General features: G+C 47.2%; 1 protein-coding gene across 5 annotated transcripts; it reads left to right on the top strand.

The window, feature by feature from the left end:
- Nucleotides 1–9513: 9513 nt before the first annotated feature.
- Nucleotides 9514–21281, top strand: LOC118086978 (CYFIP-related Rac1 interactor A). Of its 5 annotated transcripts, XM_035119114.2 has the most exons (12): nucleotides 9514–9650; nucleotides 10217–10297; nucleotides 13017–13096; nucleotides 15106–15227; nucleotides 15581–15686; nucleotides 16070–16206; nucleotides 16508–16585; nucleotides 17507–17623; nucleotides 17905–17984; nucleotides 18585–18711; nucleotides 19248–19318; nucleotides 20286–21281. In XM_035119114.2, the coding sequence occupies exons 3-12, from the start codon at nucleotides 13024–13026 to the stop codon at nucleotides 20347–20349; spliced, it is 975 nt and encodes a 324-aa protein (XP_034975005.1). In that variant the 5' UTR covers nucleotides 9514–9650; nucleotides 10217–10297; nucleotides 13017–13023; the 3' UTR covers nucleotides 20350–21281. The 5 variants fall into 5 exon arrangements, with proteins under 5 accessions (XP_034975005.1, XP_034975004.1, XP_060131830.1 ...); XM_035119113.2 differs by lacking the exon at nucleotides 10217–10297; XM_060275845.1 differs by lacking the exon at nucleotides 9514–9650 and having other exon boundaries at nucleotides 9681–10297.
- Nucleotides 21282–24622: the final 3341 nt, after the last annotated feature.

Here is a 24622-nt window from a genome sequence, read left to right as displayed (position 1 = left end):
TGTATCCCCCACCCCATTTAATCCACATTCACCCTTTTGAAGGGAAATCTGATAAGTTTTTTTAAAACAAAACAAAACCATAACCTGTTTCCAGTCACTCATCTGTGATATCTGAACAACCCATTTACAATATTAAGTCCCCATCTAGAAGCCCCTGCAGCACCATGAATTGTGTTCCTCCAGCCAACTCTCAGGACAGACTGCCTCCTCCAGAATTTACCTTCCTGGATCAAACCATTTGGTTCTCCTCTCCCAAAGGCTGACTCCTGCATCTCTTCACCCCTTGCAAAGCCCAGAAGGTATTTGGCAAAGTCTAGAGAAGGTGGACATAGCGCAGAGTGAAACCAGAAGCAGGGCAGGATCTAGAGCAAGGAAGCGGATTCGGGGCGGCTGGTCAGAACTGGGTAGTGCAGGTGAAGGGAGATGTTCCAAGCAGCATAGAAGGAGTCTTCACAATATCCCCATAGATGGTGCCCAGCAAAGGAAGCCACCAAACATTTACAGGCACAGCAAACTGGCACAGAAGCATGAATTATGGCAGCAATGCATGGTTAGTGTCCTTTGCAGGAATCTGATGAACAGTTGAGAGGCTGAGTCAGACTCCTCACCTGAAAGGTCACAGGTGCAACTAGTAAATCCTCCTTCTCTCTAGGGAGGCTGTCAGGATATCCCTTTCCGAATTCAAGGGGTAACAATACCTTCCATGTTGTCAATCCTGACTCAAAATGGAGCACAGGAAGCTGCCTTATACTGAGTCAGACCAATGCTCCATGTAGTTCAGTAGTGTCTATACTGCCTGGCAGCAGCTCTCCAAATTTTCAGGCTGGATTCTCGCCTAGCCCTACCTGGACATGCCATTGAGGACTGAACCTGGGACCTTCTGAATGCAAAGCAAATGCTTTACCACTGAGCTACGGCCCTCCCCAATCAAAGCAATTATCAAAGGCATCCACATTGGAGAGATCTGGGACCAAGTCACGACACCGGGGTGCAGCTCCTGGCTCTGTCATCTTTTCAGATGACAAGAGTGCTCTGAGCATGTGCAGAATGCCTCACCACTTGGCTTGCTCACATGCACTGGAATTGAGGGCTAGGAAGCAGCATGAGCCCCGGCACCTCTCTCAGAGTACTTTTTTACTTCTCTCTCATGTCCAGCTCCCACTCACATCATTTGCTCATGAGCAAGGTTTCCAGTGGGCTTATTTTGCACCATGGAAGCATTTCGGAAGCCAGCCCCCCGCCCCAACAATGAAGTTGGCATGATTAGGAGCACAGAACCATTAACATTTGAGCATGCATAATGCGGGTCTGTGTAGCTCCCCTCCATTTTGTACTGATGCAGGAAATTGAAAAACCAAAGCAAATTTCTATTTTGAAAGCCCTCCTTGTGCCCTTCAGAAGGGGGACCACAAAGGACTCACCAGAGCATGTCTGGCCTTATGGCACGTTTAAAGACACTCTCCCCCCTCACAAGCCCCTGAAGTCAGTTAAATCACTGTAAACAATGCAAATAATCTGACCATTAGTTTACTGTGCAACTTTCACAAGAGACACTGCTTGTGCAGAAGGGAGGGGAAATGAAAGGCGGGCCAAGAGGCAGCAGTTTAGGATAGATCTTAAGTCACGTCTAGGACTGAGTTCACATGGCAGCTTAAAGCTGTGTGTCCTAGGTGTGCATGCCTTTTTGCATTGTCCACAAAATGTCATCCTTACCCAAGTGGTAGCCTGCATCTCCCCCACCCTCTTATTCCACACTCTCTGGGCTCATCCACACTTCCCTGGGAAAACCTGTTATTAGCACTGAACTGGAGTAAATGTCGGTTGGGTTTTCTCCAAATTGACGTTTGTTCCGATTTAGTGCTAAAGAGCAGGTTTTCCAGGGCAAAGCAGCAGGGGAATGGCAAAACTGCTTGGAGCCATGCCTAGAAAGCATGTGACAAGTGGAACATCGCTCAGACCCGTGGACAAGCCCTCTCTTTTTAAAAATTACAAAGAATTGTGAAGAACCTTCAGCCAGGGCTTACCTCCTCATCTACTGGTCTTTCTTACAAGTTTGCTGCCAGGTGCTGAAACTGCAGGGCACACACCTTCAGGAAACGGGACGCTAAAGAAGACGAGCAGCCTTGCAGAGAAAAAGGAAGCTGCTTCGGTTGCTAATGAATTTCCCAGACTCAGGGAAATGAGAAGAACTGGGAACTTATAAGTAGCAATAGCAGTGGATTGGCCATCAGTTGTCACCTGATTCCCTGGCCCAGGAGGATTCTGGGATGTTGTGCATAGCCCCTACTGGAGCTACCTCTGGTTCCTTCCAGTGTGGTGTAGTAGTTAAGAGCGGTAGACTCATAATCTGGGGAACCGGGTTTGCGTCTCCGCTCCTCCACTTCTCTGAAGTCTCTCAGCTAGTCACACTTCTCTGAAGTCTCTCAGCCCCACCCACCTCACAGGGTGTCTGTTGTGGGGGAGGAGGGGAAAGGAGATTGTTAGCTGCTTTGAGACTCCTTCGGGTAGTGATAAAGCGGGATATCAAATCCAAACTCCTCCTCCTCTTCTTCTTCTTCTTCTTCTTCTTCTTCTTCTTCTTCTTCTTCTTCTTCTTCTTCTTCTTCTTCTTCCTTGAACACATGGAGCCAGTGCCTGATGTGGTTCAAGCCCCGCAGCTCCTGATACTGGTTGCATAGAATAATAATACAGTGGTGCCTCGCAAGACGAATTTAATTCGTTCCGCTAGTCAATTCATCTTGCGAAAAATTCGTCTTGCAAATCGCAGTTTCCCATAGGAATGCATTGAAATTTCTTTTTTTGCCCATAGGAACACATTAATTAAATTTCAATGCATTCCTATGGGAAACCGCGATTCGCAAGACGAATTTTTTGCAAAACGAATTCGTCTTGCGAGTCACCATCAGATTGCAAGACACATTCATCTTGCGAAAAATTCATCTTGCAGGGCATTCGTCTTGCAAGGTTCCACTGTAAATAATAATAATAATAATACCCAGCCCATCTGGCTGGGTTTCCCCAGCCACTCTGGGCGGCTTCCAACAGAAATATTAGAATACACCAATTTCTTAAAAATTAAAAGCTTCCCTAAACAGGGCTGCCTTCAGATGTCCTCTAAAAGTCTGGTAGTTGTTTTTCTCTTTGACATCTGGTGGGAGGGCATTCCACAGGGCGGGAGCCACTAACGAGAAGGCCCTCTGCCTGGTTCCCTGCAACTTGGCTTCTCGCAGTGAGGGAACCACCAGAAGGCCCTCGGCACTGGACCTCAGTGTCCAGGCAAAGCGATGGAGGTGGAGACGCTCCTTCAGGTATACTGGACCGAGGCCGTTTAGGGCTTTAAAGGTCAGCACCAACACTTTGAATTGTGCTCAGAAACATACTGGGAGCCAATGCAGGTCTTTCAAGACCAGTGTTATGTGGTCTCGGCGGCTGCTCCCAGTCACCAGTCTAGCTGTTGCATTCTGGATTAATTGTAGTTTCCGGGTCACCTTCAAAGGTAGCCCCACATAGCAGTAGTCCAAGCGGGAGATAACTAGAGCATGCACCACTCTGGTGAGACAGTCCGCGGGCAGTAGGGTCTCAGCCTGCGTACCAGATGGAGCTGATAAACAGCTGCCCTGGATACAGAATTAACCTGTGGCTCCATGGACAGCTGTGAGTCCAGAATGACTCCCAGGCTGCGCACCTGGTCCTTCAGGGGCACACTTACCCCATTCAGGACCAGGGAGTCCTCCACACCTGCCTGCCTCCTGTCCCCCACAAAAAGTACTTCTGTCTTGTCAGGATTCAACCTCAATCTGTTAGCTGCCATCCAACCTCCAACCACCTCCAGGCACTTACACAGGACCTTCACCGCCTTCACTGGTTCTGATTTGAAAGAGAGGTAGAGCTGGGTATCATCCGCATACTGATGAACACCATCCCAAACCCCCTGATGATCTCTCCCAGCAGCTGCATATAGATGTTAAAAAGCATGGGGGAGAGGACAGAACCCTGAAGCACCCCACAAGTGTGAGCCCAGGGGTCTGAGAACTCATCCCCACCACCACCACTTTCTGAACACGGCCCAGGAGGAAGGAGTGGAACCACTGTATGACAGTGCCCCGAGCTCCCAACCCCTCTAGACAGTCCAGAAGGATGTTATGGTCGATGGTGTCAAAAGCCGCTGAGAGATCCAGCAGAACTAGGAAACAGCTCTCACCTTTGTCCCTGGCCCACCAGAGATCATAGACCAGTGCGACCAAGGCAGTTTCAGTCCCATGATGAGGCCTGAATCCCAACTGGAAGGGATCCAAATGGTCAGCTTCTTCCAGGCGGAATGTTACGAAAATGTGTTGGAGGAAGACCTGGCACTACCCTGGGCCTAGCTGTCCTTTCCTCCCTCCCCCCAATCAATGAGGGTGGTTTTAAAAAGAAAAGAAGGAGATTTTAATCTGATATTTGCTATGACCCACTGACTTCTATGGATGTTGCCCGCCAGTAACCGTCATCAATGAGTGGAATGTGAAAAGAGATAGAAATGATCAGGAGGGGACAGCATTGTCTGTGAGCCTAGAAATAAAGCAGTTTGAAAAACGAGGCCTGCCTCTGCTCAGTCTCTGAAACGTGGTGTCAGAAGCAACCAGCCCTTGCCGCCACCACTTTCTGCAAAAGCTGAAGAAAAGCTCAGGAAAGGCCAGGAATGACTAGGCTAACTTTCAGCCAGGCTGCAGATAAAGTTCAAGGGTTGAGGTTCATGAAACAAGTACTCTGCAGTATGAAACAGAGAGTGGAAGCCTTTTTGAACCAGGCAAAATGGGTTTTTGCAGTCAAGGACCTTCAAATGCTGTGAACAGGTCCGTCCTGTCTGTGCACACATTGCTACATTCCTGTGCATCATCTGGGAATCCTCCAAGGTGGGCCTTGTAGGGACTGCCTTGGAGCAGCTGCTCAGTCTGAGTAGGTCAAGTAGCAGCAAAGAGCTCTTGAGAAGACTAATCAGGAGAGAGATTTAGACGCCATTCTGCACACTGCAAGAGGGGGTGCGCAGAGCAGAAGATAAGCTCATGTACCACAAAGTTGGGTGGCCAGGTGCGTAGGGCAGCTCTCTTTTGATACACTTGCCCAGTATCCTTAATTGACCTCTAAAATCCCAGTGGTTTGAATGGCTAAAAAAGGTTTGTGAATTGTGTGTGTGTGTGTATTTGCATTAATATTTGCATATGTGTGTGTAGTTTTCTAAAGCTCTGTTTTGCTCTATTAAACTGCTAGGACTCCAGCATGGTGGCTGGGTTTGTTGCTGGTGGTGGTAGCAGCAGCAGTAGCTGTACACATTATCAGGAGAACGGGCACCTTTCAGTGCATGTAGACAAAGCTCTTGATTTTCTTCTTCAGAAGGACTGCTTGGTGGTCAGAGCTTAACCTCCCACTCAAGCCATGATATTGCAGGTGGGGAGCTTGATAAAACTCTGCCTCTGTCCTCCAGCATTTTCTTCCCAAAGAGAAAGAGAGAGGGCAGGACTTCAAGTGGGTTGCAGAGTGTGTCTCTCTTGCCCTCTCCACAGCTGCTCCCATAGGAGAAGGCTACTGAATCTGGGAAGGGGAGGCTTAGGGATCTCAAAGTTCTTCAGAGAAGAAATAGACATGGATAAGAAGGAAGAAATGGATGTGCAGTGGTGCTAGCCTGGTAAAGCAAACACACTCCCCAGCCTGGATTGGGCCAGAGTTTACAGCAAGTGGCTTCTTCAAACATTCACTGATAGCTACAACATGTTGTGCCCATGTTGTGCTTCCAGAGGCTGAACAGTTGTATGGAAAGTTGCAGCTTGAATCCACAGTGAACAGTTCCAATGACCTGTTCACGACAGGTGAGGAAAATGTTGCCAGCCAGAAGCAAAGGGGGGTGGGAAGCAGTAGACTAAGGGTGATAATGCACTGAAGTTTGACGGGGGTGGGTGGGGTGGGGGTAGATTTCACAGCAATTTCCCTGCTAGTTGTTCACATCAACATGGCTTCAATTTGTTTTTGTTTGTGTACACACCAAGGCGAAGCAAGGGGGGCAGGGGGCAGGGATGTATTTACCCTATACAAAGATGTTGGTAAGAGACAAATCAGGATCAGCTGAAGGGCTCCGATCAGTGTGAAGGTAGTTTGAGAAACAGGGCACCAAACAGGAGTCTTTTGTAATACAGGATACATGTGCATTTTGGATAGTGTTGTGTGAATGTGGATTAAAACCCTGCTCAGCCTTCCTCTCCCCTTGTCCTGTTTTACCTCTAGACATGTGGATATAGACAACAGTGCCTTTCTGAATGCATAAAGACCCCTGCTTAGCTACAGCTGGCTTCAAAACATCAGAGATTAGGGGAATGCTACTGCTGGGAAGGAAATGCCTTTTAGCCTGCTAGAATGGCCAGTGCAGGCCCTTAGGAACAGATAAAAAGACAAGGCCTCGGCCCTTTATACCAAGCCCCTGTGTACCTGCCATTCATCCCAATGGGGCATGTGATGTGGGGGACCTCCTCATGGACTGTGTCCAAATAGTAAACTGATAGGCCATGAGGGATGAACCACCATGGCAGAATAACTCCAGGAATGGAAGAAGTACTTCATGCTTCTACTGAATAATGCTTGCCTTGGCCCATGTGGCAATGTGAGGGAATAAAATGATTGTTCTGTGGTCAAAGAGCCACACTGTGGCCTTTAGTCATCATCCTCTCCATTACTTCTTGTGCGATGCACTTGATGAAGTGAATACTTTCTCTATCTCTGGCACGCATGCATGGGGTTCAGTTTTCACAATTCCAGGTTTCCACCAAGGACACAGCTTCATTTCAGACACCTTCAATCAGCAATTTGAAGGCGAATTGCTTAGCTCATGAGAATGGTCTAAATCTGTAAGCCTAACGGTGCATTTTCTCTCTCCCCCCCCCTTCCCTCTCTCTCACGCTGCAGGATTCTCCCAGTTAATGAAGTGTTTTATGAACCCTACAGAAGCCTGCTTCTTGCTGTAGAGGTTACTGAAGCATCACAACCTGAGGTAAAAAATACAGCCCCCTTTGCTGTTTGTGTGATGCTGGGACCTATCCAGTCTTAGAGTTCAGAGGACGCTGGGCGAGGCCTAGAAAATCAAGTGTAAAGGCAGGTCTTCCTGTAAACATGTAGCAGAACAAGGTGGCAGAATCCTGAGGGAGCGGAGTGCACTGTGCCACATCAGATGGAACATAATATTTTTTAAAATAAAAAAATACTCTTATGTAAAGAACTTTCAAGCAAAAAATAAGAGTTTGGGGGTGCAAATAAGTATTTTAAAAATGTGACAACTCCCCTCCCCCACCTGCATTTTGAAATTTGCAATCTGAAATTATAACCATCCATTCTGCCACATCACAACTTATTTATTATTTATTTCCAATATTTACAGAGCACTTTTCACCACAGACTGTCAAAAAGCAGTTTATGCAAAAATCAATAAAATACTTCCTCGTATATCAGTTTAATACAAACCAAAATCACAGATAAAAACATAGCTTGAATTAATGAACTTGAACAAATACACTTGAATAATGTACAATTATTTAAATACCTGCTGAAATAGAAAGATCCTCAAGAAGTGTTTGATTGAAAGCCAGTAGAGAATGGGTCTGTCGAATCTCAACTAGTGGGGGGTTCCACAGAATCGGGCCCACAATATGGACTGCCTGGCCCTTAGGAGACACAAGCCATGAGCCGCAAGTGATGCTAAGTTCTTCTTTAATGCTAGGAGCTGCTCACTCCACTTGCCAACTCCACCTGCCCCTTTGCCAACAGACCTTTCCCCACACCTGACTGCCCCCTCGCTTTACACCTCACCCATGCCCTTGCCTGTGCCCTCTCACAGCTCACTCTGTAACTCCCCCCCCCCAAGCTCACCCCAGGCCCCACCACCTTTTAAAGGAGAGTGAAGTGCTTCACAGAGCAGCTTGCTAAACTTCTGTGTGAAGTGTTTCCTCTCCTCCATTAAACCTTGCTGCAGGCCCATTGGTTGGTGTCGCTGTCTATTGGCAAGCCACACAAACTCCAGAGCATGACAACACTTTACATTTCTATGTATATAGACAGATAAAGCAAAGATACTCACTCTGTAGGCCCAAAAAAAGTGGTGTTTTATCCACAAGCTGGCTAAACAGGAAAATGAAAGTAACCACAAGAAGAAACTGAAGGATTGAGTCTTAGCTCCGACTCATAATAACTGGAGACAATATTTAATTCTGTAATTACCAATTACTACATTGAGTTGCTAGCAGTGATTCCCTCAAAGACCTCCATGATCAGGCAAAGATGTAACTCTTTTAAGTGTCCTAGGCCCAAGTTGTTAAGGGTCTTGTAAATTAACACCATAACCTTTAACTTGGTCTGGTAGCATATGGGCAACCAGTGCAAGCTTTTAAGCACCAGAGTTATGTGGTGGCAATAGTCTGTCTCCACTGACTCTAGCTGCAGCATTTTTCACCAGCCGGAGCTTCCAGACCAGGCCCAAGGGCAGCCCCACATTGAGTGTATTGCAGTCATCAAGTCTTTACTGCTTCATTTGCTGTATGGTTAGGTCAGGCTTACAAAGCATTCATGGCACAGTAGCAAGGAAGCAGAGAGCCGATCAGGAGGACAGGTCATTGACCAAGAGGCTCACTGTTTATCCAAAGTGCAACAGAGCCATCTCCCAGGCTGGCCTTGATCAATGACTGCCAGGCTCAACTCACATGAAGTCACAAGGAGCTGAAAAGGGTCGCTGTTGTGATGCCAAGAAAGGCTTCACATCACCCTGTACGGTGTCAGGGATAGACCTTGATGGGCACTTGCCAAAGCCCGCACACTTGCAGGGAGAGCCACTTAAACTCTCTGGAGACTCCTAGCCCTGCTGCCACTCCTCTTTGCTGTCACCTGCCTCCTCTGAGCATGCAAGCAGCAGCAGCAACAGCACCCTCAGCGCTGCCTTGTGCTTTCCCTCTGGGTGATTGTATGGATTTGGCCCAGAAAGAGAGGACAAATGAGCAGGCAGACATGCTGTGGAGGAGAGGGCCCATTGAAAGTGCCTTACCCGAAACCTAGAGCTGCCCCAGGAGAGCAAACTGGGCTAGCGGGTGGCTACTGCCAGGATCAAATTATGGTCTCTCCTCGGCAACGAGTGCCCATTCATACCCTAGTCAAGGAGTGAGGAAATCTGTAGCCCACCATATGTTGTTGGATTTCAACTCCCATCAGCCCCAGCCAGCATGGCCAATGGCCAGGGATGATGGGAGTCATAGTCCAGCAAAGATCTCTATGGACACAGGCTTCCTAGCCCTGCTGTAAGCATTGCATGGTGGAACTGAAGCTGCTGAGGTACGGTTGTTCTGCTGCTGAGCTGGGAGGAAGGGGAAGTCCAGTGGAGGCCGAGGGCTCTGGAAACACGCAGAAAGTTCTCACAGGAAGTCTGAGGTGCAGCACAGCACACTCTGCTTCCCTCTGGGAGTCCAAAATAGAAAATAGAAGTGGTTGTGGGATTTCCACACAGACAAGGCTGCAATGAGATATACAGACAGAGCTGAGCTGCCTGCAGCAGCAGCAGCAGCAGCAGTGACACGTGCCCTCTTCACTCGCTCAAGCCCTTCAGAGAGGACCTGTTTGAGGACAGAGGGCTCTCTCTGAAGCAGGTAAGCTGGGAGGTCCTGCTTTCCCAAGGGTGCTGTGGGCGGGATGGCTTAGGAAGGAGAGAGGTGGTGGTGAGAAGCATTGAGGAAGAGGAGGGTCTACACTGTGCCAAAAAGGGACTAGGGACAGGGACCCCATTGGAAAAGGGGCTCTCAGTAAACGCCTTTAACTCAAACACCCATTTCTGAATTTTGTACCATATATCTACATGGCGGAAGTGGGGCTGCTGCCACCCACCTTAGAACAGGCCATGTGACCCAATCATGGGCTCCAACCCCCCAACTGAAGACCAGTTTTTCTGAGTAGGGGAAGCCAGTGTGGTGCCCTCCAGAAGTTCCCACACTCCCAGTTCCCACACTCCCTGACCATTGGATGTGGGGGCTGCTGGGAGTTGGAGTTCCACACCTGGAAGGTACCACATGAGCTGCTCCTTCTCCTCTAGAGGAACTCTGTGCTCAGAGGGGCTTTCTTGCAGCCTTTCTCTTCCTCTCTCTCTCTCTCAATCTCTTTTTCTTTCTCTCTGCCTCGGTTGTTTTCTTCCACATTCTGTTCTGTTTCTCCCGCTCAGGTCTGCTGGCCATGGGCAACCTGATAAAGGTATTGGGCAAAGATTTAGAAAACTGTCCTCATTTTTTCCTGGATTTTGAAAGTAAGTCCCATGCGCAAAGGAGGGACGGGGGTGGTGTCTGTGATTACTGGCAGAAGGAGTTGCTGTTCTCCACAAATTTTGGGGGTCAAACTTTACTATATAAATATTTGGGGTGGGGCCAATATACTTTTTTTAAAAAAAAGAAAAAGAAGACTTTGTTGGGAAGTAGCAGGCAGTAACAACCAGACACTGTAACAGACTGGGCATAACTACACTACAGATTTGCAATTTAGGTGTCATGGCCACTCCCAGAGAATCCTGGGAACTGCCCCCCCCCAGCTGTCTTAGCTGAACTGCAAAGTGATTGGGGTGGAAGCTGGTTTGAGGGAAGATGCATCAAACCACAGTATTTCACAGGAAACTTCAGAATAGATATGGATTGTGGCTAACATCATGTGTACACAGCTTCAAACACCAGCAGTGGGAGCACACTAGAGACAGAGTATACAGTCATGTGTACACAGCCTAAGAAGAACTTTAACCTTACAAAAATGGCACTTAGAAGGGAATATTAATATATTATTATTATTATTATTATTATTATTATTATTATTATTATTGGCATAGAAAGTTAAGTTGCACTTTTCCTGTTGAAAGCAATAGGATGAATATTGTGACCAGCCCGTCCAACATCCAGCATGCCCTGGTGTTCCCAGTCAGGTGTGGTAACAAAAGTGTGAGCTGAGAACTGGGCAGTCCCTCCTTCAAATCATATTCACGTCACTCAGACCACTATTGCTTGGCCTTGGAATTTCCATCTGTAATATGTGGATATTATTTTATCTGAAAGCGACAGTTAAAGGATTACTGTGAAAATGTATCTGAATCACTCTGAGTACTTAAAAGGACTAAACAGTGGAACCTTGGTTTATGAACACCTCGGTTTATGAATTTTCGGTTTACGAACGTCGCGGACCCATCTGGAACGGATTAATTCACTTTCCATTACTTTCAATGGGAAAGTTCGCTTCAGTTTATGAACGCTTCAGTTTATGAACAGACTTCCGGAACCAATTACACCCATGCTTCGGGTTAAGTACGCTTCAGGTTGAGTAATCCGCGGACCCGTCTGGAACGGATTAATACACTTTCCATTACTTTCAATGGGAAAGTTCACTTAAGTTTATGAACGCTTCCGTTTAAGTACTCCGCGTACCGTCTGGAACAGATTAATCCACTTTCTATTACTTTCAATGGGAAAGTTCACTTCAGTTTATGAACGCTTCAGTTTATGAACAGACTTCCGGAACCAATTGTGTTCATAAACCGAGGTACCACTGTATTAAGTATTATTGTTTCCAAGAGGAGTTGGAAAGCAATATCTTTCTCTGGCTGAGGGCCAATTTCCACAACTTTTCAAACATGTGCCAAGTGTCTTACAGTTGACTGTCTTCACAATATTTCTTTCTTTCTTCAGAAGAAATTCATAGACTAATAATAATAATAATAATAATAATAATAAAGTGGTATAAATAAAATAATATAAAATAATTATCAATAACACAGAAACAAAATCAGCAGCATTTTAAAAACATTACACCTGCAAGGAAGGCCAGGGTTTGAGAGACTTGTCCAAAACTACGCAAAGAACTTCATAGCCAAGGAAAGATTTGCGCCTTGAACTCATGGGTCTAATCCCCAAACTCTAGGGTCAGTGACATCTTGGACTCATCAAAGAGGGAAAAGAAAAGGCAGCCGCTGATCTGGGCAGCAGCAAACCATTTTGTGCCAGCTGTTCTTATGCCCTTTCTGTCTTCCCAATGTGGTGCCCTCCAGATGTTTTGGACTACAACTCCCATTGGCCCCAGCAGCATATCTGTATGATACTGGGGCTGATGAGAATTGGAGTCCAAATCATCTGGAGAACACCAGGTTGGGGAAAGCTGCTGCAGGGCTTAGTCTGTTGTTCCCTTTCCAAAGAGGTAAGGACTGATTCACAAAGGCCCTGCAGCATTTCTGGCCTGTTGCTATGGCCGCCAAGGCTATTGGGTCCTGCTAAGCAAACATGACCGACACTTGTGCCAATGTGTGGGCCAAACCAAGGCCTGATGGCTAAATGGAGCCCCTATGTGGGAAAATGCTTTGGCTGCCATCATAAATTCAACCTTTGGTGAGACTCTCCCAAACTTGCCAGCCATAGGTCCTGTTGAACAACCACGCTCCCCTTAGCCCCCAAATCTGGTTGGAGAACAGTGACTCTTATCCTCCTCTGTTCCTTATCATTGGTCTTCCTTCCCATCAGTCAATGCACATCTCCATTCAGGGGCAGGAAGAGGTGGGGTGGGCCTCTCTATACTCAAACGTGGATCACCAACAGTTGTTTATTTTCTTCCCCTCTAGTCTAGGCTTCGCCAGCCTGGTTCTCTTCAGGTGTTTTGGGCTACTACTCCATTGGGCTGATGGGAGTTGTAGTCCAATACATCGGGAAAGAACCAGGCTGGCAGAGACTGGTCCAGACTGGCAGAGATTGGTCTAATCAAATGAGAACTGACTAAAACATATCTCTGAATGCTACAAAGTTTGTGGGCATGTTCACCTCATCACCAAGCACTCGCAGTCAAATAAGCCGTAACTTGAATGTAGAAATTGTTTGCTGAATGACTCTTCCTGCCACCCAGAAAGGGGCACCTTTCCCAGTGACATTCTCCCACAGACCTCTCCTTCCTTCCCCACCTCACTACCCATCATGCTTTTCTCCCTCTTGTCTCTTCTCTTGCAGGTAGCACATGGGGAACCTTCTTAAAGTGTTGACTTATAACGAGCTTGACCAAGGCCCTAATTTTTTCCTTGACTTTGAACGTGAGAAGGGATTTTTTTATTTTTTTGCCTTTGTTTTCATTCATGACTTTCTTTCATTGATTTAATTCATGATTAAAATTGATTTATTTCGTTTTGTGTGGAGGTGTAGAGGCAAGGGCTTGTATCCTCAGGGCAGTTTCTTGTGGGTTCAGCGCTGCTCAGGCATACAAGTTTTTATGCAGCATCCACACAACATTGACCTCATCAAAATGCCACCCCATATCCCATCTCCTATCCAGATTTACCGCTTCCACAAGTTTTTTACTTACCAGATTTCCCATGGAAATGGTAAAAAACAAAACAAAAATTCCAGATAAAAGGGGAGAATGATATGGGGCAGTATTTTGGTGAGGTGGGAGTCATGTGGATGCTGCAAAAACATTGCTGAATGAGCAGTGCCAAGTCAGCAATAAACTGCCATGTGGAATTCCCCAAGAAGCTTCAGGGTGAAATCTAGAGAGGCAGAGGAGGGAGTCAGTAACCAGACAAGATAATGGCTGCTGGGCTGAGCACAGCAGAAATACGCTTCTGATGCAGGTGCAATGCCTTTCTGGCAGGATGATCATTATATAGCAGTGGGAAAGGGCAGTAGCCAATCACACTGAGAGCAAAGGAGGTGGGGCAAGGGAAGGGATTGGTGGACCTTCTCAGAAGTTGATGGGCCAGAAAGTAAGGCTTCTCCTCCAGCAGAGTGCTCAGAAGCTCCCACATTTTGAGACGTCCTACAGGCAGCAGTCTACATCTCCTCCAGAGTGATGGCTTGACTGGAGCCACATTTCCAAGATTGTACTAGCATCTCAGTAAAGAGGCACTTAGCAGCCCTGCGGTGTCCAGGACAGCATTGCCAAACAATTAACTTTCAGGGTTCAAATGGCACATTGCCACACCTCCTCACAAGCAGACGCCAGCCTGGACCTGGACTGCTGTAGGTGGGCTCTGTGTGCCTGACCCCCTCCCCCTTCTCAAGCTCCTATAGGGTGTGCATGAGACCTGCTGGGCCCTAGGACTGCTGAAGGTATGTGGTCTGGGGAGAGAAGCAAGGAAGGGGAGTTAGCGCTAGATAAGGCAGGCAGGCCAACAGCCCTGGAACCCTGCTTTGGGGAGGAGTTGTGGGCAGCTCACTGCCTAGGATGCCATTGGCTTAGTGCCTCCTAGTGTTTTGTTTTTTATACTTTGTGGTTTCTTTTTGGTCCTCCTGTATATTTATTTTCTAATATTTTCCCGGTACAGCTAAGGGCCAAAGGTCTGTGGCAGCCCTCCCCAGCTTGTCGCCCTCAAGATATTTTGGACTACAGTTCCCATCAGCCCCAGCTAGCATGGTTGTGTGAGTCAGGGTTCATCCATATTTACGTTTGTCCTGTGCCTAAAAAGCACATGTCTGGGAGGTTTTCTGCTTCTCCCATGCTTTCTAGGCACACATCCAAGTGGTTTTCAGTTTGATTGGCCACTTTCTTCGGGGAAACCCACTCTTTAACCACTGAATCAGAGCAAACGTCTATCTGTGGAAAACCCAATTGACATTTGTGGATGAGCCCTCGCTGAGGCTCGTGGGAGCTGTAGTCCAAAATTTCTGGAGGACTACAGATGGTAAGGGTGGTCTGTGGGCTTCCCAGAGAAAAACATGCAAGAGAGGGGCTCTGTTGCAGCTCACAGGCCAGGCCATGGCTTCCCAGTGCTCTTTGGGAGCAGCCCAAGACCTCATCTCCTCTCCAGGCGGTTGCACAACATGACCTGGGTACGCCCGACAAACCTTGCCTGTGATGCCAAGGGGTTTATGGGGAGGCAGAACTCTCTGGTTGCAAATGGCTACTCCCCTGGTCCCCCTGACATTCCTTGGGTTGCCCCCTCCCCAACCCCTGACCAGGCAGAGGGAGCTCTTGGACCCCCTCATTCCAAGCAAGCCATCCCAGTGTCCCTCCCTCCCTTCCCCCTGGGGCTGGGCTGAGAAAGTGTCCTGCAGCACGAGTGTCCTGACCTCTCCCTTTCTCTCTGGGTGGGGTTCGCTGCAGATGCACAGCCCACAGAAGCCGAGACAGCTGTGTGGAACCAGGTGAACGCTGTCCTAGAGGAGGCACAGACCATTCTGGCGGAACTGCAGTCCTACACTGGAGCTGGGCAAGAGATCAGAGAGGTACTAGGAAGAGCCTGCTGGATCAGGCCAGTGGCCCACCCGGTCCAGCATCCTGGTCTCACAGTGGCCAACCAGATTATTCAGTGGGGAAACCAGCAAGCAAACAAGAGTGATCTCTCTTCCTGTGGCTTTCAGCAACTAGTATTTTGAAGCATTGCTGCCTCTGACTGTGGAGGGCAGAGCATAACCATCATGGTATGACTTGAGCCCTTCCCAAAGCTGACCCCCACATCCCAGAGCTATGCTAGCAAGTGGTCTAGATTTTTTTCCCCTCTCCCCACAAAGATTTTTGTACTTTTGCAAAGCTAACATTTCAGGAAGAAGTCTTAGCATCTTGTGTTACTTTATCACAGGCCATCCAAAACCCCAGTGACTTGCAGCTCCAAGAAAAGGCATGGAACGCCGTGTGTCCCCTTGTGGCAAAGCTGAAGCGTTTTTATGAGTTTTCTCTTAGACTTGGTAAGTGCCCTCCCCCTTCTCATTTTCTCCACATTAGTTTGCAAACCTCTTTTTTTTAGCATAAGGAAACAGTGTCACATGAAAATGTCTTTCTTCCTAATATGCCAATCTTGGTACATGACTGCTTAGCATATACATTTTTAAGAGGCAATTTGTCCCTAATACAATGCATTTCTTTATGGTGATTTCACAAAAAATACTTGCTTCTGCATGCCCTTCTCATTACTATAAACATTTTTGGTGTGAATTTCAAAGGGGAAGCAGAGCTTTGGCAGGTTCGCATTAAAATGTAAATTGCACTAATCCTGCAAGCTGTGCAGGGATTGGCCAGGTGAGGGGGCTGCTGCCTAATTTAACAATCTCCCTCCTCCTGTCTCTCCCAGAGAATGCCTTGCGGAGCTTGCTGGAAGCTCTCACCAGCCCACCTTACGCCCCGACTCAGCACCTGGAGAGGGAACAGGCTCTCGCCAAACAGTTTGCAGAAATCTTACACTTCACCCTCAGTTTTGACGAGCTCAAGGTACGTGTGGGAGAGGAGGCCACCAACAGCGGTTGGTCCAGCGGCAGCAGGGAATGTGATCTGAGCATAATAACAAGTAAAAACCTCCCACAGGGGCTTCTGACTCTTGCCCCTGTGGAACAATATTAGGCACTTTGCACAGCACCCACTCTGGATGGTTGGCACAGGTGCAGATGTAGCCTGCAAAACACACACACACACACACACACACAATCCCTTTCCCTCCCATATGTGGAGAAAAGCCTTCTGCTTCATCTTCTCGCATCACCCCTGAATGAAGTCTCCCTTCTCTGTCTCCCAGATGACCAACCCTGCCATCCAGAATGATTTTAGCTACTATAGAAGAACCATCAGTCGAAACCGGATCAACAACCTGCAGGTAAGGAACGGCTCCTTCCTTTCCCTGGGAGGCAGAGTAAAAACCCAGGCTGGGCAAAATGAATGGAAATTCTAATGGCAAAGGAATGGTGGGAACTCGAAGCTGCCATGCAAGTGGAAATGTGCAGAGATGCCAGAGCAAACAGAGTATGTTCACTTGAGAGCCAGGGCTCATCCACACTTCCTCTTGACCCATATTTTGATTGCCTTGTGTACTGATTAATTCCCTCAGGTCCAAGAGCTTTTCTTGTTCTTCCATGGCTGTACCTTGTAAAAAATCCAAACTTACTTGCTGAACTGAAGCTCAATTAAGCAAAATCACTCTTCGGGTTTTCTGTATATCCGATTCAGCAGGCAAGATCGGATTTTCTCAAGACACAGTGAGAAAAGCTCTCGGATCTGTGAGAATTAAACAGCACACAACACAATCAAATTAGGGGTCAAGCAAAAGTGTGGGTGAGCTCTGTCAAAAAAAACTGAAAGCCAAGCGGGAGGGGGAATGGAACGGAATGCCTGGAAAAGATGGAGAAAGACATAGATGTAAAAAGAGTAAAATGAACTATCTTGTCTGGATAGGTGGTTTGCTGTTTCAGACTGAGAAGTTATTTTTAAATGTCCAGAGGGATGGAAATGAGAGCTGTCCATAGAAATAAACAGAGAAATCCAACATTTTAAGGTAGCTGGGGTTGGCAACATGGTGCCCACCCTCTACCACCACACACACACACACACACACACACACACACACACACAAACAGAAACAAACTGGTAAGGACTGAGCATGCCCAGTGGGCATGGAATGTTGGCTGGTTTTGGTGGGGAGGCGATGAAAAACCAATGGAGTAGAGTGGCTGGGAACTTAAAAAGAAGCCCTCCATGCTGCAATGTTTTCCTGCAACTGATCTCCACTCCTACCCTGCAGTTAGATGCTGAGAGTGAGGTGAACAACGAAATGGCCAACCGGATGTCCCTCTTCTACGCAGAGGCCACCCCGATGCTGAAGACTCTCAGCAATGCCACGACCAAATTTGTTTCAGAGGTGAGTGATGCCTCCCAAGGTGCAGAGAAGACAGAGGCAAGAGTTGCCAAGACCACCTTAACATGACAGCCTGCTGCAAAGTCCAGGCTTCCTTGGTTGTTCATGCAAGGTTAACGCTGCACACTGGCCTGGTGGGTTGATGGGCAGAATCCACCCCAAGGAATCTGTGCTGTGGTGGCACAGGGACTCGGGCTGCCTCTCTCCCTTCAGGTATTCAGCTTGCTCTCTCCCTGGGGAGGAAGAGCAGGGGTGATCAGCATGCAAACTGGGTCTCCTTTCAGAACAAAACTCTTCCCATTGAGGACACAACTGACTGTTTGAGCACCATGGCCTGTGTCTGCCGGGTGATGCTGGAAACGCCGTGAGTACATGCCTTTGATTATAGGCCCCAAAAGCTGAACAAAGTGGCCGTCAGGGCTGCATGCATACAGCAGAGTCTAAAAAGCCACCTAATTGACAATTGCAATTAATAACCCAACTAAATGGAGACCCCATGTTAAAAATATGGGGTTACTCAGAAACTACAATGAATCTAGAATGTGGCTGCTGGACTGGTGACTTGGAGTGGCCACTGGGACCATATTTATTATTATCATTATTATCAAATGAATGTGCAAAAATGTAAACAGAGTCACCAAGGGCCACCGTACAATGGGATTGTCCAGGCTTCTACATGCCGCAAGGCAACTTACCTGGTGGAGGAAATTCCACATCAGAGGGGCAACCACTGCAAAGGCCCTGTTCCTGGTCACCAGCATTTTGACCTCTAAGGACCAGCTGTCTGTAGCAAGCTCCCACCCACAAGATGACTTTAAGGGACCCATCACATATTTTTAGAGTCTTTAGGCTGTGTTTAGCAGTTACATGCTATGATCTCCACAAGAAAGCTGGGAAGGAAATGTGGGGCATTGCAGCTGGTCCAAGGAGGCTTGTTCACGAACCTCTTTCTTGTTTGCAACAGGGAATATCGGAGCCGCTTCACCAACACCGAAACTCTCCTTTTCTGCATGCGGGTGATGGTGGGGGTCATCATTCTTTATGACCATGTCCATCCTGTGGGGGCTTTCGCCAAGACCTCCAAAATTGATGTGAGTGATATTTCTCTCTTCATACAGAAACATCAATAAGAGAAACTCAAGGAGCTGACAAGCCAGCCTTTGATGACCTTGACCATCTCAATGTATTGGACTAAAACTCAGCAGCCTCAGAATAATATAGCCTTAACGACTGGGGCTGATGGGTGTTGTAGTGCAAAACACCTGGAGGGCACCAGGTTGGGGAAGGCTGGAGCCTCCAGTTTTTTTTTAGTGACAATTGATCCTCAATTAGCTTTTAAAGGGAAGGAGGAGCAAAGATCCATAGGAGCAACCAAGCATCAGAAGAGCCACGCTGGGTGGGACTATCCATTCCAGTTTAAATGCGGGGCTGTCCCCCTTTTCTTGCTGCACCTCCCATATCCACATGTTCTGGAAGATCCTATTTTGCCTTTTTCAAATCTCGTGAATCTGCTCACAGACAAAGGGACTGTTGTCAGTATAAGTGAGTGCACTTCTCAAAAATTTCCCCCCTTTGAAATTTGACTAACAAGGGTTTTTCTTTTCTTTTCTTTTTTTAATGCTGGTAGATGAAAGGATGTATCAAGGTCTTGAAAGACCAGCCTTCCAACAGCACAGAAGGCCTTCTGAATGCACTGAGGTAAGGCAGCCCAAGAGGCACCTTTGAGGAAATGGGCTTTGGCAGCCAGAAAATGTCTGCTGCAACTCTCAGAAAAGAACTGCAAGCGCATGTGCATGCGCACACGCAAACACACACACGCACACACCTTGCACAAGCACCAGGATTGCACTGGGATGACTTCGGCAGCCTAGGCAGGTGCTGGAGTTGAAGATAGATAGAATGGAAAGAATTTTCAGAAACTGAAATTGGTTTTGTAGACATGAACAGTTCTTATTGAAGGAGCACAATGGCAGGAACTGAAGAAGTTTACTGTTACTAAATGACCATTGACCTGGCTTCACAGAAGGAACTCCCTTGTACATTGCCCTCACATCACAATTACCCTGTGGGGCAGACCATTATTCCCATTTTACAGCTGGGGAGTTAAGGCCAGCAGCCTTTCCAGTGTGCGTTGCACAGGAGGGGCTGGCCTGAGTCCTGGATTCCAAACAAGCTCCTGCCCACCAGCCGGTGCTTTGGTATCAAGGGAGCTGCAGTTTCTCAGCACTCAGACCACTGTATGCTGTTCAGGGACACTGCGTCTTCCCTGTCCTCAACAACTGGCACTTTAATTGCTTTGGCCAGCATCACAGAAACCTACCTTTTAGTCCAGGTGTAGGCAGCCTTTGGCCATCCAGATGTTGCTGGACTACAGCTAACATCATCCCTGGGCCTGATGGGAGTTGATATCCAACAGCACGTGGAGGTTAAGCTATTGGCTACACCTGGGCATTCAGGTTCCTACCCTCTACTCACTGGCAAACTCCCCCTATATCCATGCTTCCTTTCTGCCAAACTAGTCCCTACTAAGAAATCCCACATTTTTACCTTTGACCAGGGGCTTGGATGTGCATTGCACCTGTTCCCACAGCAGCCAGCACAATTGGCTTCTTTTCTCTACAACTGGTGTGCCCTTTTTCCCCACTGCCTCCCTGCTTCTTCCTAGGTACACCACCCGGCACCTCAATGATGACACCACATCCAAGCAGATCCGGGCCTTGCTGCAATGAGCACCCCCCCCCCTGCAGTCGAGGGGTGGGCGGCATTCACCAGAGACCCAGAAGGGGATTTCTCCATGGAACCTTCAGCAGAAATTTTAATGTTGACATATTGCTATAAATAACCATTGGCCATCATATTCGTCATTTTGTAAAAGAAGAAGAAGAAGAAGAAGAAGAAGAAGAAGAAGAAGAAGAAGAAGAAGAAGAAGAAGAAGAAGAAGAAGAAGAAGAAGAAGAAGAAGAAGAAGAAAGAAGGGGGAGATTTTATATATATATATATATATATAAACAAATAAATATATATATATATATGCACACACACATACACACACACACACATATAAAATTATGAGAGATATAATCCTTCCAGCTCAGTGCCAATCTGCCCCATCTCCCAAGACACTCCATGTTCAACTCTGGCAGAAGTGCAGCTTTGCTAGAGAAGCGCCATGTTGCCAAGGCCGCTCCTCTTCACCGTTCCAGTCCCAGTCCCACCCATGTTGATGTGACATGTCTAGTTCTCAGCCCTGAAAGGCTGACAGAGTCTGACCAAGCTTCAAGAGGGACAAAGGGGGCAGGGTTTGGCCCAAGCTGGAAAGAGGTTGAACCACCATCTTGGAACCAAGTGGGAAGGTCTGTTCCTAAACTCTTGAGAGGTCCAGAGAGATGGATCTCCTGAACTAGCCCAGACTCCAGAGGAGGGTGGGGGGCTAAGTGAGAAAGATGGAGAGATGTTCTCCTGTTTAAGATGTAAATAATGTGTCTGGAAAATGACTGTTGATCAGGAATGACTAGGATGATTGATGCAGGATGATGATGATGGTGGACATCATCATTAAAATCTTCAACACTGATTCCATTCAAAATGGCTCAGTCACACCTTTTAGATTTTTAATATAAACAATTAAAATCCACTCACCTGTTATTTTGTACATTTTTGTGTCAAATAAAATAAAAAGAAAAAACTAATCTGTTGTGTGAGAGACTGGCCTGGTTGTCTGTTTTGCTATATTGGCAAAATGCACGTGATCAGAGGGGTCCCTTTTTATTATTATTTCATGTTCCAAACAAGGCTTGGGCAAAGGTGACCAAAAGTGAGATTTGTGCGCATGTGCACACAAACACATTATTCAGACATGTTTGTCAGGAGTAGGTGGATAGGGAGAAGAAAGTGACAAGATGTAAAGTGGTTGTGTAATCTGACCCACAGATCTGAGCACAAAAGCCACATTCTTTCCTTTATCCAAAATAATAGCACAACAGAAAAAAGGGTTCACATCAATATATCATACATAATCAAAATATTGTCAGTACTTAAATCAAGCCTTAATAGCTCAAGTAGCTGGGCATTGTATGGGCACACACACACACACTGAATAAGATGTAAAATGTAGATGTCTTTCAATATTATCTTCACCATCTGCTATTACAAATCAGGAAACTCATCCTTCAGAGTTTTCAGAGTACAGTCCACATTTCATTAATTTCTGACTTGATTAAAAAAAAAAACAATATTACCGGTCCCTTTGTTGACTAGTGGGTTTAGCATCTCAAGGCTATTCACCTCTTTCCATGCCCATCATGGCCTATGAATACGTAGCTTTAAAGACCCCTTTTCACCTACTGATCAATAACAAGATTGTGCTCTCCAGATGTTTTGCTGTGCTGGCTGGGGCCAACAGGAGTAGTTCAAAGCATGTGGAAGGTACCTGGTTGGGGGAGGCTACATGAGACTACTGGACTATGAATAAAGAAGTAACTTATTTGTTGTTTTAAGCTAGAGCCACAACTTGAGGTAGGGGAAACTCTGGATTTCCAAATGCTTCCTCTGGATACAAAACACACAGCCACATTGTTCCACTGACACTTGATTTATGTCAATAAAGAGTGACAATATTTTGGCAATACTGGTTGATGCTAATCTTTCTTCTGGCTAAAGCTCAATCACACTGAATCCAATCAAAATCAACTGGGCACCATTAGCCACAGCCACTGGCTGACATCCCATTGTTATCCAGGGCACAAGGGCAACAAGCTTCCCCTGTCTTGAGGTCTATTTATTTATTTATTGAAAAGTTTCTATACTGCTTTTCATTTACAGAAAGAAATGCCAAAGTAATTGACACAATAACAAAGCAACAAAGTGTTGCAGTCAACTAACTTTTATTCAGAGCAGACCTGGTGAAATCAATGGGTCCAAGTTATGCATGGCCATTGGCTTCAATGGGACTACTCTAAGTAAAACTTAGTTGAGTGCAACTCAATGGCCAATAAACAATAATCACCACAATGCCTGGTATTAGCAATATGAAGGGTCAGGGAACACCTGGGTGAACAGGTATGTATGTCTCCAATGGATGGTGAAAACACCTCACAGGTGTTGCCAGCCTGATCTCAACAGGGAGAGCCTTTTGCATAACAGGTGCCACAGTGAAGAAGGGTCTCCTTCACACCCGCACCAGATAGGCCTCTGTAGGTCATGGTATGGTCAAAATGGCTGCACCGGCAGAACACAGTAGCCTGAGCCATCTATATGTCAGAAGTTGGACCCTCACACCCATCAGGTTGTGGCGGTTAACACTGTGGTGTAGTAGAGGCAGCCCCACCAACCTCAGCTTGCCTTCAGCCAGCCCATACCTGCCTGCCTTCTTGCTTACAACTAGCCCAGGGGGTGGTCCTGCCTTGCCAGTTTCCTCCTCCTCAGTGCTGCCCTTGTAGAACAAGGAAGGAGGATGGGGGCAAAACTAGCATGAGTTGGCTCTACCTGTTATTGGCTCTGGCGCCACCTACTGTCGGGACCCCCGCCTTCTGTTCTACCAGTCCCAATGGGCACCAGCTGCCATGCCAGTTTGTGGCTTATATGGCTACAAGCATTGTTTTGTTCAATCAGCCCAGCTGCCTGTTTTGCCTCCCTTGGCAGGTAGGGGGCACTTGGGTACCACAAACAGCTGGTTAATTGCCTCGACTATGGCACTCTCTTGCCCAAACTGGTGCTGTGCTCTAGGCTGGCCTGCACAAAAAAACGCCTCTGCACCCTCCCAGCAGAATCACCTAGAAGCCTCTGGAGGAATAAAAGTTTGTATAAAGTGGCACAGGGAATCACCCCTCATTGTGGCGCACAGACAATGTGCCACCTGGAATAACCATAGGCTGAAACACATATGCCAGGGCACTGCAGGAGCCCAACTGGTCTTCAAATCTGTCTGGGTCCCTCTGCACCAATTCAAAAATTGCATTGATAGGCGTACAACTAAGATGCTGAAGTGGATATTTAAAGTGTAAGCAGGAACAAACTTGTGTTTACAAACATGTGTATTGTACCCATATATTCTTGGTACAAACCTGGGTTTCACGTCATGTGTGAAAAGGCCCTTAGACCACTTTTACAAACAAGCCCAGCCTTCCCCAACCTGGTGCCCTCCAGCTGTTTTGAACTACCAAACTGCCCTGAGATCTTCGGGTGAAGATGGGTATACCACCACCACCACCACCACCAACAACAACAACAACAACAACAACAACAACAACAACAACAACAGACTCCTACACTAAAAATATGGGATGATCTCCAGAGTCAAATATTGCATTCTAATGCAACTGTTTGTTCATATTGTAGGCAGATCTAGAAACAAGTGAAAATGTAACCTACCCCCTCTCCAATCCCACAGGCCAAGAAGACCCACCACTGTGTTGGACCATATCAAAGTTCAAGCACCACCCAATGAGGGATGTTCATCTTTCCCACATTTTCTACCTTTCTATGACAATTTCTTTGCCGAGGGGCCTCTGCCCATTGCAAAGGATTCTGGGACATGACCACCTATATTATGCATTTGAGTCATACTCAGCTCCTCGCTGCTGTCTTGAGCGAACAGACAGATTGCACCCACCCAATGTCCCCCTTGTGGTTGTGCAGTGCAGGGGATGAGAGGTGACTTTCCAAAAGGTTTGCCTGCCATAACTGAGCTTCTCTGGGGTACCCCAGTACATATTTGGAAAATCCCTGATCTAAGCTTATCAGTGGCACTCGCAGACATTTCCCGAGGCATGAGCTGGATGTGGGAGAAGGGTTTCCAGGGAACAAGGCCTTGGTTTCAAGGGATCACAGAGCCCTGAGCACCTCTCCCCTGAGAAACTAAGCAACATACTCCCCTAAGTGCACACACTCCACTGTGTACAGCGGCAAACTTTTCCAGGCAGCCAGCACAAAGCGCTGCCTCCTGTTCTCAGGTGGCTTGCTCTCCTAACCGCCACTCTCCCGCTCCGCTTCAAAGAAGGGCAA

This window comes from Zootoca vivipara, chromosome 6 (assembly GCF_963506605.1).
Source record: "Zootoca vivipara chromosome 6, rZooViv1.1, whole genome shotgun sequence".
Classification (NCBI taxonomy): Eukaryota; Metazoa; Chordata; class Lepidosauria; order Squamata; family Lacertidae; genus Zootoca; species Zootoca vivipara.
The sequence above is the reverse complement of the archived record's forward strand: the minus strand, read 5'-3'. Positions and strand labels throughout refer to the sequence as shown.